The sequence below is a fragment of the Erythrolamprus reginae genome, chromosome 2, assembly GCF_031021105.1.
Source record: "Erythrolamprus reginae isolate rEryReg1 chromosome 2, rEryReg1.hap1, whole genome shotgun sequence".
In the NCBI taxonomy this organism is placed as follows: domain Eukaryota; kingdom Metazoa; phylum Chordata; class Lepidosauria; order Squamata; family Dipsadidae; genus Erythrolamprus; species Erythrolamprus reginae.
The window spans coordinates 227,230,882-227,248,458 of NC_091951.1; the positions used below are offsets into that span (position 1 = coordinate 227,230,882).

Below are 17,577 nucleotides of genomic sequence, written 5' to 3' on the forward strand. Positions count from 1 at the left end.
TTGATGCCATATCTGAAACCCGGCTGGGCAAATTTCAGAGAGAGGGACACCTCCCTCCGGGCCCAGCCAGATTTCAGTAATACAAGCCAGGTCGGCCTCCTCATCCAGGATCAGATCCCGGATGAGGAGAGCTTTATTTACCACCGACCTGGCATTGAGCAGCAGCAACCTGAGCCCAGGGCTAGAGTTACACTCATCACCAGTACCCAAGATTGGGCTCACAGAGCCGGAACAAGGGACCGTTATTAAGCAACGGTCTCTCGTTCCCCTGGAACGGCTAACTCTGTGGCCCCCACCATATCTGCCTCTCCCCAGCAACACAGGAATCTTTATCATTTACCATTATCTTCTCAGATCACAATCTATAATCTGTGGTTTCTGTTTGCATATCACAAGACAAGCTTAGCAACAGGGAGCAAATTTCTTTTAAAATTAATTTAATTACAAAACCCATATATCTACTGGTAATGGCAAAACGATTAGTGATGTCAGACGTTATACAATTGCAGAAAAGAAATCAAAATAACTTCAAATTATTTCTTAGAAATACTTAACCTATACTGTAATCAATCATACCTCATTCACAATAATGTGGGTAAATAATAATACTGATTTACAATAATGGAAGACAAAGTGTGCAGATACCAACATAGCCCAGGCATCCTCTTTACTGCCACTCTATAATCCAGGGGTGGGCAATTAATTTTGCCATAGGGCCGCATGAGAAACTGGAATGGTTTTAGAGGGCTGGACTAATATAATTACCGGTAACTCAGTTCTACCCAATACTGTATATTATTGGGTAGAACTGAGTTAATTATATTATAATTATAAATTATTATAAATGTATTATACAGTGATCCCCCGAGTTTCGCGCTCTCGATCATTGCTAATCGCTATATCGCGATTTTTCCACCCGATGACGTCATTCCCTTCCTTTCTCATCTTTCTTTCTCTCTCTCTTTCTCTATCTTGCTTCTTCCTCTCTCACACTCTCTTCCTCCCTCTCTCATCTCTTTCTTTCCTTCTCTCTCTTTCTCTATCTCTCCCCCTCTTGCTCTCGAGCGGCAAGCGAGCAGCCGGGCGGGCGGGCGAACGAGCAAGCGGCAAGCGGGCAGCCGGGCGGGCGGGCGAACGGGCAAGCGGCAAGCGAGCAGCCGGGCGGGCGGGCGAACGGGCAAGCGGCAAGCGAGCAGCCGGGCGGGCGGGCGAACGGGCAAGCGGCAAGCGAGCAGCCGGGCAGGCGGGCGAACGGGCAAGCGGCAAGCGAGCGGCCGAGCGGGTGACGGGCAAGCGGCAAGCGATCTTGGGGTTTCCCCTTTGCCTCGGCCGCCCAACAGCTGATCTGCTCCGCAGCGCGGCAGCAGCGAGGAGCCAAAGATGGGGTTTCCCTGTTGCCTGGGCAACGGGGAAACCCCATCTTCGGCTCCTCGCTGCTGCCGCGCTGCGGAGCAGATCAGCTGTTGGGCGGTCTTCCCCGCCGCCCACACGCAAACTCCACCATCTGCGCATGTGCGGCCATGGAAAAAGGGGTGCGCATGCGCAGATGGTGTTTTTTACTTCCGCACCACTACATCCCGAAATATCGATTATCGCGAGGGGTCTTGGAACGGAACCCTCGCGATAATCGGGGGATCACTGTATATTATATATTATATCTTGAACACCTGGTTCTTATCTAGAAAAGTTGGACTGACCTCCGCGGGCTGGTCACAGACAGTGTGTGGGCTGCATCCGGCCCTCAGGCCGCATCTTGCCCAGGTCTGCTATAATCTCTTCCCACCTTTTTTTTCCTAAAAAAACCCATTATTGTTATGTTTTAAAATTAAACAAGATGATATGCTGCAAAGAAAAACACCATATTTAGCTAAAGAAATGTGTTTTGACTCTACAAAGATCCCATTAGGATAGTTCACATTCTTGTAAATCTTTCTTTTCATGAGTCATCTTGTTCTCTATGATGCAAACAAGGTCTCCCACAGCAACCATTTTGTGAGTGTGCCCACCATAAGTTCTCAATACTGTATTTCAAATATGCTAGTTGAAACATGTTATCTACTTCTGAGACATCTGCATGGGAAAAATGTAAAATAATGTTATACAATGCTTTTAGCATTTCTCCCCTGCCTCAAGAAATGAAGATTAGGGTCCTGAGAACTGAGAACCATTTTAGAGGAAATTTCCTAGAAGAATCATAGTTACTGAAGTACCATTTTTATGATGACAAGATCCACATTATCAAAAATTTGTATTAATCAATTTATCATTAACAAGCCATCTAATATATTTCTGTTGAAGTACAATTTGTCTTTGTGAAACCCTTTACAGAATGTTTTTTTTCTGTTTTATAAAGTCCCTTTCACAATAAGCTGCAAAATATTTTCTCTATTTCACTGTTAGCCTTGGGGTGAAACAGCTCTATTCTTGCATTTTGGAGATCAGATGAACAATTTAATACCAATAAAGTATAACTTTATGGACCTATTCATTAGGAATAACAGATAGAGATCCTTATAAAGATTGAATTCATCATTTAAAACTCCAGGAACCAAGCAAAGTTTCACAGTAGCTTTTCTGTTAGAAAACAGAAAGTCTTTTCTGTTGCTTTATGTAAAGATCCGGTTCTGAAACACCACAACTGATGTCAATAATGTTTCTCTATTAAAATCAAGAGACATTATTGACATTGGTGTTTCAGAACTGCATCTTTACATAAAGCAACAGAAATGCTTTTCAGTATTTGCACAAAATAGGAAAGTCCATTTTGAGTTAAGCTCAACTCCTAACAACTTCCTGGACAGGCTATACAGCGTTCCCTCGGTTTTCGCGGGTTCGAACTTCACGAAAAGTCTATACCATGTTTTTTCAAAAATATTAATTAAAAAATACTTTGCGGTTTTTCCCCCTATACCGTTTTTCCTGCCCGATGACGTCATATGTCATCGCCAAACTTTCATCTGCCTTTTATAAATATTTTTTTTAATAAACTTTAATAAATAAACATGGTGAGTAATGATCTAAATGGTTGCTAAGGGAATGGGAAATTGCACTTTAGGGGTTTAAAGTGTTAAGGAAAGGCTTGTGGTACTGTTCATAGCCAAAAATAGTGTATTTACTTCCGCATCTCTACTTCGCGGAAATTCGACTTTCGCGGGCGGTCTCGGAACGCATCCCCCACGAAAATCGAGGGAACACTGTATATGGTTTTCATAGCAACAGTATGGATGTGTTTTTGCTTTTCTCGTCTTCCAAGTTGGGTTTTTTTTCTACTTTTCAATCTAACCTACAGGTTTGGTTATATTCATGAAATCATTAAGAGCTGTGTTTGATTCAGAGACAAGTTGTACCTTCATCTGCAGGTAAAATATACCTACCTGTGGAAATTAGTTCAACAGAACGAAGGTTAAACTGGTCAAACACTTTCCAGTCTTCTGATCCTAAAGCTTACTAATAGACCTAACAGATTCCAGTATGGCTTACCATAACACTTTAGTACAAAATATCATTTTAAACAATCTTGTACAAAACCATGTGACAACACACAATTTGAATAATATTGATACTGCGCGATGATTTTGTAGGCTAGTTTTGATATGTTGGTAACACAGAACCCTTCAGAGAGGCAAATTTTTATTTTGTGGCTGGAGATTGCACTTTTATGCTATTTATTTTTCCAGAGCCAAAGAAGACAGAATTTTCTATTCCCCCATTCTTTTTCCTATCCAGTCCAACCCCAGATTCTTTCAAATGTGAAGGTAGCTCCAGCTGCTACTGTTGGGAGTGTCAGTGACATATGATAATAAACATAGAAAGAAGGGAAGGGGCAGGAAAGTGAGAAAAAACTAGGGAGGTAAAGGTGGATTGGGGACAGGGAGGCAGAAAGGAAAAGGAAGAATGAGGCAGGCAAAAGAAGTTACTAGGGGAAGATCACTGTGATGGTAGGTGCTGGGTTGCAACATGGCTTACCGGTGGGAATAATGCATTGGTGAAATCTAAAAATTTTCCCTACCAGTTCTGTGGGTGTGGCTTGATGGTTATGGTCATGAGTTAAAAAACCAACTTTCACACGTCACACATGAACAACACAAAAAAGCCACATAACTGACCCACACAATGGAAAAGCACACAAAATGGTCCCTGCAACAACAGGCAGGAACTTCACAGAGCTCAAAAACCAACTTTCACACTTCACACACAAACAACACAAAAGCTGCACAACTGACTCCTACACAACTGACTCCTACACAATGCAGAAGCAACTGGACTTCACACAAAATGGCCCCTGGAACAAGCAGGAACCTCACAGAGTCACAGTTCGGGCGAATAGGTAGCAAAAAATACTTTACATTTAAAAAAAAAAAATTCCCTCAGCTTTTTAAAGCATTTTTTTACTACCAGTTACAGTGAACAGGTATAAAAATGCTTTTTAAAAAGTAAAAAAGAAAAGATTCATCAGTTGTGACAATCAGCTATGCTCCCAATAGTCAGAGCCTTTTACTTTTTAAAAGCATTTTTTACTACTGGTTCTGTGAACAGGAAGCATTTGTTACCTCTGGTTCCGTCGAACTAGGCCGAACCTGTAGCATTCACCCCTGGAGTAATGACTGCAGAAAGTTTTCCATGAGGCTATTATTCCCTTGGAGATGCTGAAACTCAAGTGATGGTGTAGTGATTAAGGCATCAGGCTAGAAACCACCTTTGACACGAAACACAGCTGGGTGAATTTGGGTCAGTCCCTGTCTTTCAGCCTTAGGAAGGAGGCAGTGGAAAGCCATTTTCAAAATCTTGCCAAGAAAAGTATAGGAATGCGGACCAGGCAGTCACCAGTAATCAACAGAGATTTAAAGAGGCGCTCACTCAGACATTTCCTTGATCCTGAAAACTCGATTACAGGGGAGAGTTTGGTCCCTCCAGCCAAAGGAGAAATAGTCATGGAGGCACAGAGTAGGCAGATAGGAGAGGTCAATTGAAGCCTTAAAAGTACCCAATCTCCCTCATTCTTCCTATGCACAACCCAAAATATTATGCATGAAAAAATTTCACTGGATCCCCATCTCAAATGCCAGGATAGGGAGATATAAGGATGAGCTTTCAGAATAAATCATTTACGGTAACCAGCAGTTAAAAAGAATTCCCAATGACGCCAAGCTAAATTAGCTTAATGAGCGTCACTTGGAGCCTGTGAAAGTGAATAGTGGTTGCAAAATATTACAAACATAGCAACATAGAAGACTGACGGCAGAAAAAGACCTCATGATCCATCTAGTCTGCCCTTATACTATTTTTTGTATTTTATCTTAGGATGGATAGATGTTTATCCCAGGGATGTTTAATTTCAGTTACTGTGGATTTACCAACCACGTCTGCTGGAAATTTGTTCCAAGGATCTACTACTCTTTCAGTAAAATAATATTTTCTCATGTTGCTTTTGATCTTTCCCCCAACTAACTTCAGATTGTGCCCCCTTGTTCTTGTGTTCCACTTTCCTATTAAAAACACTTCCCTCCTGGAATAAGTTCTTTAAGTTCTTTTAGTCATATTAATTGGATTTCTGAGATGTATACTGTTATGTACTTTTGATATGTTAGCAGTTAGCAAGGAGATCAAAGAGTCTCCACCCTAATGAACTTACCAATAAATGAGGTGCTGAATGACTGTTAGAGATCTGACAGCTGGAAGTATAACATAATAACCATCACACATTTCGCAAGACCTTTTCAGAACCACTCAACTAAACTCCTTTCTCCTCACTTAATATGGATGACAGATGAGATAAGAGAGTAATTACTTTTTCAGGATAGCTATGCTCCTTGCTTCTTTTAATAATTCACCTTATATGCTAGAGCAGGGATCACCAATCTTTCAGATCTCAGTGACCACTAAATCCATAATTCTAAAGCCCACGGACAACTAATATGATCTGCCTAATGACCAGCCTTCGTCCAAAGCCCCACACCAGGAGGCCAAAGTAGACCCCCAAGTCAGAATTTCTGTCCTCCTCCGACCTACACAAAAAAGATTGTGAAGGGGGAGACACTCTGCAGAAACACAAACATTCATTGCACATATCTGTCCCGGGGGCTGTAGTTTGAGGACCCCGATTAAGTGCAATATAAAAAATGCAAATAATTTTTGTGCAGACCACCAAAATTTTCTCATGGGCCACTAGTTGGTGACCACTGCACTAGAGCAGAGAAGGGCATCCTCTATAGGTTCAGAGATTGTACTTTAAGCCTCTCAAGGGATCATCTACTGATGTCCCGAAAGGGATGGTCAAATTTTCTCTGGGTTTTATTTTGGACTTTCAAGGTGTGTAAAAATGAAGTTTGGAAAGCAGGAAGCTTTGGGAAATAAGTCATTCAGATGTTTGCTCTTACAATCTTATAGCCACTTCACTGCTGAATTTTAAGTGAACAATTTCAGGGCATTAAGAAGAGATGCAAATGAAATATTGAGATGCTATATATAGACAGCACATCGCTTTACTGCACCATCAAATATTTTGTATTCTAGGGAAAAGACTTTTTATTTTATTTTATTTTATTTATTTTATTTTATTTATTCATTCATTCATTCATTCATTCATTCATTCATTCATTCATTCATTCATTCATTGGATTTGTATGCCGCCCCTCTCCGAAGACTCGGGGCGCCTAACAGCAATAATAAGACAGCATATAATAATAATCCAATACTAAAAACAATTAAAAACCCATTATAATAAAACCCAAACAGACATACAGACATATCATGCATAAAATTGTAACGGCCTAGGGGGAAAGAGTATCTCAGTTCCCCCATGCCTGACGGCAGAGGTGGGTTTTAAGTAGCTTACGAAAGGCAAGGAGGGTGGGGGCAATTCTAATCTCTGGGGGAAATTGGTTCAAGAGGGCCGGAGCCACCACAGAGAAGGCTCTTCCCCTGGGTCCCGCCAAGCGGCATTGTTTAGTTGATGGGATCCGGAGAAGACCCACTCTGTGGGACCTAACTGGTCGCTGGGATTCATGCAGCAGAAGGCGGTCCCGGAGACAATCTGGTCCGGTGCCATGAAGGGCTTTATAGGTCATAACCAACACTTTGAATTGTGATCGGAAACTGATCGGCAACCAATGCAGACTGCGGAGTGTTGGTGTAACATGGGCATATTTGGAAAAGCCCATGATTGCTCTCGCAGCTGCATTCTGCACGATCTGAAGTTTCCGAACACTTTTCAAAAGTAGCCCCTTTGAATTATGGCTTAAAAATAATAGGTAAAAATTATCCTGAAGACCTCAAATATGATAATACCTCAGAATGCTTTGACATGTGATGATCTCAACTTTGGGATGCTCCTTTGAATGTTTCTTTATCAACATGGTCATAGGAAAAAAATGCCTATTCAATGAAAAACTAACCGTATCTTTGGCTACTGAAATGGGTGGCATATAAATTTAATACATACACCAACCACCCACACCCCTCCATTAGGCCATGTCAAACCCAAGAAGTCTATATTCAGTATTCCACCTTTACCCATGAGTGAAAAGAACCATACATTCTGTTGCTTTTCAATGAAAAGGCTTATCTTGTCATGAATAAGCCATATGTTCTTATATGTACACAGGTACCAAATGAAGAAATGTGAAATATTAAATGAGCCGGGGTGGCGCAGCAGGTAGAGTGCTGTACTACAAGCCACTGAAGCTGACTGTAGATCTGTAGGTCAGTGGTTCAAATCTCATCACCGGCTCAAGGTTGACTCAGCCTTCCATCCTTCTGAGGTGGGTAAAATGAGAACGCGGATTGTGAGGGCAATATGCTGGCTCTGTTAAAAAGTGTTATTGCTGACATGTTGTAAGCCACCCTGAATCTAAGCAGAAGGGTGGCATAAAAATCAAATAAATAAATAAATAGACAGATAGACAGATAGACAGATAGATAGATAGATAGATAGATAGATAGATAGATAGATAGATAAATAAATAAATAGATAAATAGATAAATAAATAAATATTCTCATGAAAAAATATCTACATTTATAGATCCAGATGGTTCTAGTATCCAGGCATTGTGTACAATAAAAAAATTCAAAGATTACCAAAAGCAAATTTTAAATTTTAAACTACAGAGTTATTTACTAAAAGCACATACAAGAACAGCAATGATAAAGTATCACTGTATAAGAACATTTCTAGCAAGGTAAAAAATCTACCATTTGAACAAAGCAAATTCTGTTCAATTCTTTTCTTCTCCATCTTAATTAAACACATTCTCAAGTACTTGAATGGTCTAAAAGAAAGCCCTTCTAAACACATTGCTTATTAAAATCAGCTGTTTGTCTTGACTTTTTGCCAGCATATTATGTGCTGTTTCCCAAAAATACTCTTGGTGTTCTGACTCAAGCCTCCATTACAAATAAAAAAAGTACCAATCATGATGTAAAAGCAATACATTCAAGACAATCCATTATCAGAAAATCAGTTTGTCATACTGTGCTTAAAGTTTAGAGTCATCACCATGCTATGTCATGTCTCGGGTATGGGGGAAGAAAGAGAAGGTTGATTGTCTCTCCTACTCAAACAATTAAAAGCTGGGATAGACTTAGCATTTTGCAATTCTTCAGAACAATGACTCATATAGTCTTTCTTAATTTATGTTCAGAGGTCTTCACAATCATTTCTCAGATTCTGGAAGAAGTTAAGCTTGAAAAGGGATAATTCAGGCCTCAGTGGCTCCCTTTAAGGCAGTGATGAGAGCCTATGGCATGGGTGCCACAGGTGGCACGCAGAGCCACATCTGCTGGCACTCGAGCAGTTGCCTTAGCTCAGCTCCAACATGCATGTGTGTGCCGGCCAGCTGAATTTTGGCTCGCACAGAGGCTCCGGGAGGGTATTTTTGGCTTCCAGAGTCTCGGGGGGGGGATGGGAGAGGGCATTTTTACCCTTCCCTGGCTCCAGAGAAGCCTTTGGAGCCTGGGGAAGGCAAAACATGAGCCTACTGAGCCCACCAGAAGTTGGGGAACAGGCCATTTCTGGCCTGCAGAGGGCCTCCGAGAGGGGGGAGAAGCTGTTTCGCCCTCTCCAAGCATTGAATCATGGATGTGAAAACTCGCACATACGTGATAGCGCACTTTCAGCATCCAAGGGAAAAAAGGTTCGCCATCACTGCTTTAAGGCCTACAAGATAATGTAATCTTGGACACGGCTGAGAACTCCAAAGTGTGTGACATCACCTGGCTGGGCAGAGCAAAGAGCTTTAATATTGTGGCTGGTGCTGCCTAGTATAAGGCAATGGCATTATAAGTGGTATATTGTGCTTTTATACATTCACACATACATATTACTCCCCCCTTCCCAAAGGTATGGATTGCAAGTATTTGGCCATGGCATGCTATCTGAATGTATAATGCATACCAGCCTCAACCAGGAAATGGTATCAGAATTTGCCTTAGATTTCTCTATGGGTTTCTACTCTGATCAATTGCCGGTACAGTAATACCTCGTCTTACGAACCTAATTGGTTCCGGGAGAGGTTCATAAGATGAAAAGTTCGTAAGACAAAACATTGTTTCCCATAGGAAACAATGTAAGATCAATTAATCTGTGCAACGGGAAAAAAAACAACGCAAAAAAAACGCCGCCACCCGGCTGTCATCTTTTGAAACAGCCGGGGGGCTTCTCAGCGTCCTCCTGAATCCGAACGCCAAACCCAAACTTCCGTTTTTGGCGTTCGGGAGGCCGCCGAGAAGCCCCGCCGCCCGGCTGTTACCTTTTAAAACAGCCGGGGGGCTTTTAAAACAGCCAGGTTTGGCGTTCGGGTTCAGGAGGACGCTGAGAAGCCCCCCGGCTGTTTTAAAAGGTGACAGCCGGGTGGCGGGGCTTCTCAGCGGCCTCGCGAACCCGAACTTTTGCCAAACTTCTGGGTTCGGCGCTCGGGAGGCCGCCAAGAAGCCTAGCCGCCCGGCCGTTGTCTTTTAAAACAGCCGGGGGGCTTCTCGGCGGCCTCCCAAACGCCGAACCCGGAAGTTCGGGTTTGGCGTTCAGGTTCAGGAGGATGCTGAAAAGCCCCCCGGCTGTTTTAAAAGGTGACAGCCGGGCGGCGGGGCTTCTCGGCAGTGGCGGGTTCGTAAGAAGGAAAAAGTTCGTAAGAAGAGGCAAAAAATTTCTGAACCCCGGGTTCGTATCTCAGGTTGTTCGTAAGACGAGGGGTTCGTATCATGATGTACCACTGTATATGCCAGACCCAAATCAGCAATGATGACTTTTTTGGTAGTCATGGAATGGAAATTAGAATGCTTGGGCAGAAACATTCCATGCTGAACCGTGTGCCTAAGATGAGCATGATGTGTGAACTGCCTCTTACTAACTGCAAGTCTATACTACTGCCTATAAATGTCATATACAGTATTATGTAGTAAGACTATACAGGCCTTCTTTAAGATTTCATCCCCATGATAGGAAAGAAGAGAAAAGCTATCTTTCTCTGTAGTGATTCCCACACTGTCAAAGACACCATTCCGTGTTGATGAACCTTTTCGGCATCGAGTGCTGAAATGGGAGCATGCGCGCATGGGGGAGCATAGGAAACCAGAGGAGGAGTTCCCCAGCATGCATGTACTGGCAACTGGAAGACGGACACCTGGTCTTCTGGTTTCCAGTGTGCATGCGTGTGCTGGAAACCGGAACCTCAGCTTCCCAGCATGTGCCTGTGTGCCAGGGAGCTGCACTTCCAGTTTCCGGTACTCCCACAAAGTCCAGTTGGCCGATGCGCATGTGCGCGCTGGAACTTGGAAGAGCAACAGGGAATGGCCGGCGTGCCCAGAGAAATGGCTCTGTGTGTCACTTCCGGCAAGCATGCCATATGTTCGCCACCACTCCCTAAGGTATACCTGGTGCACTTTATCTTGTGCTACAATGCACTTAAAATAATTATGTCTGGCTCTTGGGGAGCCACTGGTCTGCTTTTAGTTTATGGACAGAGACTTCTTAGTGCAAATTGCCAATATACAGAGACTGGAGCAATACAAAAACCCTGTTAAATGAATAAACATCAAAATCATTGGCTTAGGAAAATCATGCAAAGTGTTAGAAGTATACAGAAATAGATTTTGCATAACAAGAACCATTTTGGCAGTGATGGAAATGCTGGATTAGGAGAGGCGAGAACTTCATGGTTTTTATTGAGAGAAAAACAAGAGGAGAGAATACTATATACTGTATCAGTGTTTCCCAACCTTGGCAACTTGAAGATATTTGGACTTCAACTCCCAGAATTCCCCAGCCAGCGAATGCTGGCTGGGGAATTCTGGGAGTTGAAGTCCAGATATCTTCAAGTTGCCAAGGTTGGGAAACACTGATATATATGATACTTGAGATACTGAATGAAAGGCTAGATAGAAATCTAATGACTATGTTAGTATATCATAAAGAAACCCTGTATCGAGCGTGTTCAGCAAACTCTTTCAAGATATGATCAAATTTCCAGAAGGAAAAAATAGGCTCACTTTCACTTGTTTTAATTTTCCCCTTAACAAGCAATTTACATGAAAGTCCTGATGATATATTGTTTGCTTCCGTTACACTCTTTGAAAACCAATTAAGATATATTTTTTTAACATTTTGAGGCTGTTTGCTTTATGAGTGTTCAGAAATATTCAGAATTATTTTGCATATTACTCATCAGGCCTGTACAACTTATGACCGCCTAAGGCAAAAACAGCAAGCACACACACCCATCCATTTCCACATAGAGAAATTAAGTGGGGAGTCAATCACATGTTGATACTGGAAACAATACAAGCCACGTGGTAGAAATATATAAAAAAATTGTTTTAGGCATAAACACATCAAAAGAAATATTGGGGAATAGAAGAAATTTCCAATTGATGCCCATTGCACAAGGCTTGGGTGACATAAATATTATAGGCCTATTAAGATGTATGGTAACAACATGTACACACACATATAGAACTGGGAAGGGGGAGGGAACCGGTATACTTAATTGCTGTTTCCTGAGTTAATTAAATTGGCTGGTTTCATACAATGATTCAGTACAATACATACCCATAAACAATTTGCAGAAACACCTGAAAAAAGGATATGGATTCAGCAGCAATCAAAATGTGAATAATGCACAGAAATAAATACCCACAGAGCAAAATAAAGCAGCATTCAGGTTGCATTCTACCTGAATTTAGAATTTAAATTTAGAATTTAGAGTTTAGAACCTTCTCACAGTGCTACAGTGTCCACTCAACAAGAAAGAGTAAATTAATGATTACTTACTAAGTAATAATGTACAAGAGCAATATCAATACGTCAATTAGGAAAAATTATCAAAACTATTTCAGGATTATTTTGGGGAAAGATACAGATACCCATTTACATATTCTATTACATACTGTAGTTCCATTTGACAGTTGATAATATTGTAGATGCCAAGTTATAGTGCACCAAAAAAACCAATAACCAACCAACCCACTCTTCATTTTTACCTTTTCCACTGTGGACAAATATATAACTACTACAGGTATGTAGTAAAATATCCCTACATGCCATTATGTCAAGTAATACAAAGGACTTTCATTATATTTCTAGAATTTGCAGGGAGTCCTCGGTTTACCACCTTTCATTTAATGACTGTTCAGTTACAATGGCACTAAAAATGTCTTATGATCAGTTCCCACTCGTGTTCACTGCAGCATCTTCATAGTCACGGGTGATCAAACTTAGGGTGTTTGGCAACCAACATGTATTTATGATGGTTGGAGCATCCCAAGGTCCTGGGATTGATACTTGCAACCTTCCTAGGGAGTTTCTGGCAAGCAAAGTCAATGGGGAAAGCTAGATTCACTTAATGGCCACATGATTCACTTAACAATTGTAGAAATTCGTTAAACAACCATGGCAAAAAAGATAGGAAAATGGGGCACAGCTTTAACAACATAAATTTTGGGTTCAATTGGTCATAACTGAGGACCAGTTGTATTGAGCACTGGGAAGTGCTGAAATTTCTCATCTAGATTAAATCAATTTGCCTATACAGAGCATCAAACCTGCCTTTGGATATTTTGTTTTCTTTTGGCAGCAATCGGACTGTTAGAATGTGATCCACTACATAATCTGGCTAGGCGGGATTTTAACCAAATAATTCATGCAGGAACATGGTGAAATGGCTCCCTGCATCTACCTTTTTACAGGCAACTACCTGCACCTGTTTGGCAAACTGTAATCTTTATTTAAAACACTGTGCATATTTAAATTTTGGCAGCACGTAATAGGTTGAATGCCCAAAAGCTAAACAGAATGGGAGTTAATTAGGTGGAAAATAACCAGGAAATCCCTAGACTGTAGATTAGACTTGGAAATTCAAAAACATCCCCAGAAAAAGAAAGTGGTGAGACAGCTTCATCCCATTAAGAAAAAAAACAAGTTGGCTGTGCCCATATACCAACCAGGAAACTCAACTCAATGCAAAGGAGACATTATCTGGACAATCAGCTTTAGTTTCTTACCTGGAAAGGTATGTGGGTGGGGTGACCCTCTTTTAAGGCACTTGGAACAGAGGACATGCACACTATAGTATAAGCCTGGCCATTCTTGAAGCAGTACATTTAGTTCTTCCACCAATGGGGTTATGGCTTGCCAAGCTGTCCATATATTTGGTAGAGATGCATGGCTAGCAATAGACAGTGTATCTGGTTGTTGGGTGCCTTTGGCAGGCCTGTAACTTATAACTACTGGCACTTTCCCTCTGTACGCATAGATCTGATACTTTCCGTCTGACCGCTGAACCACGTGGCTGTTAATCTGCACACTGTAGCGAGCAAACAATCCAGGGGGGAAAATAAAAGGAAAGTTGTACTCAATCTGCAGCTGTTCTGCGCCAAAAGACTGCCCACCCAGGGAAGTACCGTTAATCCATGCCTCGGCATGAGGCATCTCGTTCTTCACATAGCAGGGGAACTTGTACCATGCTGTAGCCCCGTTCAAGGGTTTTGATTTGGGCTTGTTAACCCCGTAACAGAGTCCCATTTTTTCCAGCAATTCCAGCAGAAGCTGCAAGTCCTCTCTGCTCTGGATGTGGGGCTTGAGAAGCAGGTGGATAACGTGGGCAGGGAGAAGGCCGTGAAGCAGATATCCTTCCACATAGTGGTGGAGCTGTGCGGCCTTCATCTCATCCATGTGGGTGCCGCTGAGCAGTTTCTGGAGCAATACTGAGGCATCGTGTTGGCAGAAGACATTGAGAATGTCGATGAGCCTGGGCAGGTTGTGGAAAACATATTCTCGCAGGGTCTGGTGCTCCTCGAAGTACAGCAGTTTGCCGCTCTCGTGCAAGTAGGAAAGTGCACTTTGGAGTCGGTCTTCTGTCAGCCCTGCCTGCAGGCCAAGTCGAGCAGAGTCCCACCAGCTTAGCCACAGCTGTTGAGCTTGGGGTTGGAAGTGCAGCTCCTCCAGCACCTGCCAGGATCTTGGCAGAACCCGGTGCAAATTTGGAAAGATGTCTCTGTGCTCCGCCACCGAAAGGAGCTTCTCTCGCAATCGGCGGACCTGGACACAATCCCAGCAGCTAATAGGTAAAACTGGGGAGAGGATTTGTGGACGGTGGTTGAGCAGGTATTGGAACTGAGCTTTCTTGCGCCGGAGATTCTTGTCCGACACCCCATAGAAAGCAATATGGGGGCTAGAGCAGCGCAAATCAAAATCCTGCCCCAGAGCTTCATCTACCTGTCGGGCCAAAACCTGGAGGCCTTCATAGTCACATTTCTCCTGCCAGGCAATTTGGCGGTGGATGTCTAAACATTTTTCCTCCACCTCCCGCTCAGGACACAAGTCTGCATGGGTTCCCACCATACACACCACAGCGTGAGGCACCTTTGCCCCCAGCCAGTGAAGGAAGTGTCCCACAGAAGGATAAAAACACTGTGGCATGTAAGTGCTCAGATTTACTGCCAACACATAGAGGGCTCCAGGGGAGAGGAAGAACGGTTGGATCACATCGTAACTTGGGTCTCCTGCCAGCTCATATACAATGAAGGTTAGGCTTCTCTCCACATCTGCTGTCCAGTCTGCCACTTCAATACCTTTGCTGCTGCCTGGCAACCCTGTTACGTGTGAGCCTGGAGGCCTCAAGGGATAATTCCCCAAGCAGGTTTCTCTATGTATTTTAATTGAGGGAGGCAATGGGATATCATCCTGCTGCTCAGCAGCCGAGCCTCCCGCCTGGGTCTGACTAATAACTTTGGGGGACTGACTAAACACATCCCTCTTCTCAGTGGGGTTATATCCTAAGCAGGAACATTTCAGAGGCGAGACAGACAAAGGGAAAGCCTCAGGCTGTTCCACAATGGGACAGTGGTTGGGCTGTGCTTTTGGAGGCAGGGGTTGGGGCATATCTCTCAGGGGTTGTATGAAGCACCCCCTGCTTTGGGTTCTTTCAAAATTTTTATTAACTGAACCGAAAGACAGCTCTGCCTGCTCCTCTTCCTCTTCCTCCATGAGGCACTTCCTAAGCAGAGTTTTGCCTGCATTTTTCAGGCCCATGAGGACTAGTTTGAGACGGGGCTTAAGGGCAGGCTGAGAGTGAGCCAGTTCCTTCTGATAGGCAGCTATGTAAGGGATGCCTTTCATACAGACCTCATAGGGGGGCTGGATCAAAGGGTTGTCTTTGATTTTCCAGAGACTCACGCGGCTGAGCTGGCCAAACCCCTCTGGAAGGATGGCGATCTGATTTCCCTGAAGGACCAGTTCCTCCAGCTGATGAAGCTTGACTATGGAATCGGGCAGGTAGCGGATGCGATTGTTGTCCAGCCAAAGCGTGCGGAGTTGGCAAAGCTGGCAAAGCCCAGCGGGCAGCAGGGTAAGCTGGTTGCGACTGAGGTAGAGCTCCTCCAAGCCAGGAAGGGCCAGCACAGCGGCCGGGAAATCAGCCAGCAAGTTGGACGAGAGGTTCAGCATTTTGAGACGCTGCAGGCCGCCAAAACCAGCAGGCAGGACGCTCAGGCGGTTCCCATCCAGCATGAGACTCTCAAGGGTGCCCAGATGGCACAAGCCCTCGGGCAAGGCCGCCAAGCCGGTGCCGCTGAGCCAGAGGATTTTCAGGTGCCGAAGAGCCGTGATGCCCTCTGGAAGGGATTGCAAGAGCCGGTTGCCCGAGCAATCCAGCTCTTCCAGGGTGTCCAGCTCCAGCAGGGCTCGAGGGAAGGCCGAGAGCTGATTGTGGTCCACGTCCAGGGTGCGGAGCTGTCGCAGGTGGGCCAGGGCCTCAGCAGGCAGGTGGCTCAGGCGGTTGAAGCTCAGGTCCAGCTCCTCCAGCTGCTGCAGTTCGCCCAGGCCGCCGGGCAGCGTCCCTTCGGCTCCCAGCTGGTTGTGGCTGAGGTTGAGCTTACGCAGCCCGCGCAGGAGAGCCAGCGCCTGGCCGTCGTCGCGCAGGCAGCGCAAGCGGTTGTGGCTGAGGTCCAGTTCGGCCAAGCGGCCCAGGTGCCGAAGGGCGGCGGCCGAGGGCAGATGAGCTAGTCGGTTCCTCCGCAACGACAGGACGCTCAGGCTGCCGCCCACGGCAGCGCACAAGCCCTCCGGCAGCTCATCCAGGCCGCGGCCGCTCAGATTCAACGCCTCCAGCGGCGAGGTCGGAGGCGGCTGTTGTTGCTGCAGCGGCGAGGATTTCAGCTTCGGCGGTGTCTCCGGGCCGCTCAGCTCGAGCTCCATTTGCTGGAGGTTGCTCTGCAGCTTCCTGGCGCGCAGGGCGTCGTCTCGCCAGAGCCGGGCCGCCTCCTCCGGACGCTCCATCTCGGCCATGGCGCTAACTGCTGTAAGCGCTTCCCTTTAAGGTGCAGCGAGCCGGCGGGAGTCGAAACGGGCCCGGCCGCCCTCGAGCCCGGCCGCCTCCGTCCGTCTCCTCCTCCTCCAAGCCGGGCCACGCCGCTCAAACCTGGCGGGGGGTTTCGCCGCCCCGCTCGCCATGGAGAAGAAGAAGAAGAAGGCGGAGGCTTCGGCTACAAAAGGCGCGCGGCCCCCGACGAGTCCCGTCTCCTGCGCCGCCGCCGCCGCCGGCGGACCCGCCGGAGCATCCTTCCTCCCGGGGCGGCCGCTCCCCAGCGCGAGGCGACGCCGGTGGATGCCCTAAAACTGGGACTGAGGCGTCGGAGGCGGCGACGGCGGCAGCAGCATAGCTGCCGCGGAGCAGCCGTAGCGCCGCCTGCCGGCACGTGACGCCCTGCCTGCCTGCCGGCCTCCCAACCCGGAGCCGCCCTTGGATTCAGGAAGAAAAAGGGCGCGTCAGGGCAGAAGGCGGCTTGCTTTCCCTCACGTCCCTTTTGTTGTCGCGGGCGAGGAGCCGCGCCGCATCTGCCAACCAACCTGCGGGGGCGTAAGGAGAGCTGTCGTTAGGAGGTCTTTCTTGAGGGGGAAAGAGGGCAAATTCACTCAGATGTGAGGTGGTTTACCTTACGTGTGGAGCCACTTCAGAACTAGGCTAACCTACCCTGCTTGAGAGTAGAAGCTCTGCAATAGGCTTAAGGTGATTGAAGAGGAAATGAAGGCCTCTAAAATCCCGGGTGGGAGTGAGATGGGTTGTTTGTCTGGGAGAAAAATACTGCTC

General features: G+C 45.3%; 1 protein-coding gene across 2 annotated transcripts in view; it reads right to left on the bottom strand.

The window, feature by feature from the left end:
* MFHAS1 (multifunctional ROCO family signaling regulator 1) overlaps positions 1–17,214 on the bottom strand; it is a 34,924-nt gene extending 17,710 nt beyond the window's left edge. The window contains exon 1 of one of the 2 annotated variants that reach the window (XM_070742141.1): positions 13,493–17,214. In XM_070742141.1, the coding sequence (XP_070598242.1) occupies positions 13,493–16,775 (3,283 nt within the window). In that variant the 5' untranslated portion in view covers positions 16,776–17,214. The remainder of the gene's footprint in view (positions 1–13,492) is intronic. The other variant, XM_070742142.1, reaches the window with a different exon arrangement.
* Positions 17,215–17,577: the final 363 nt, after the last annotated feature.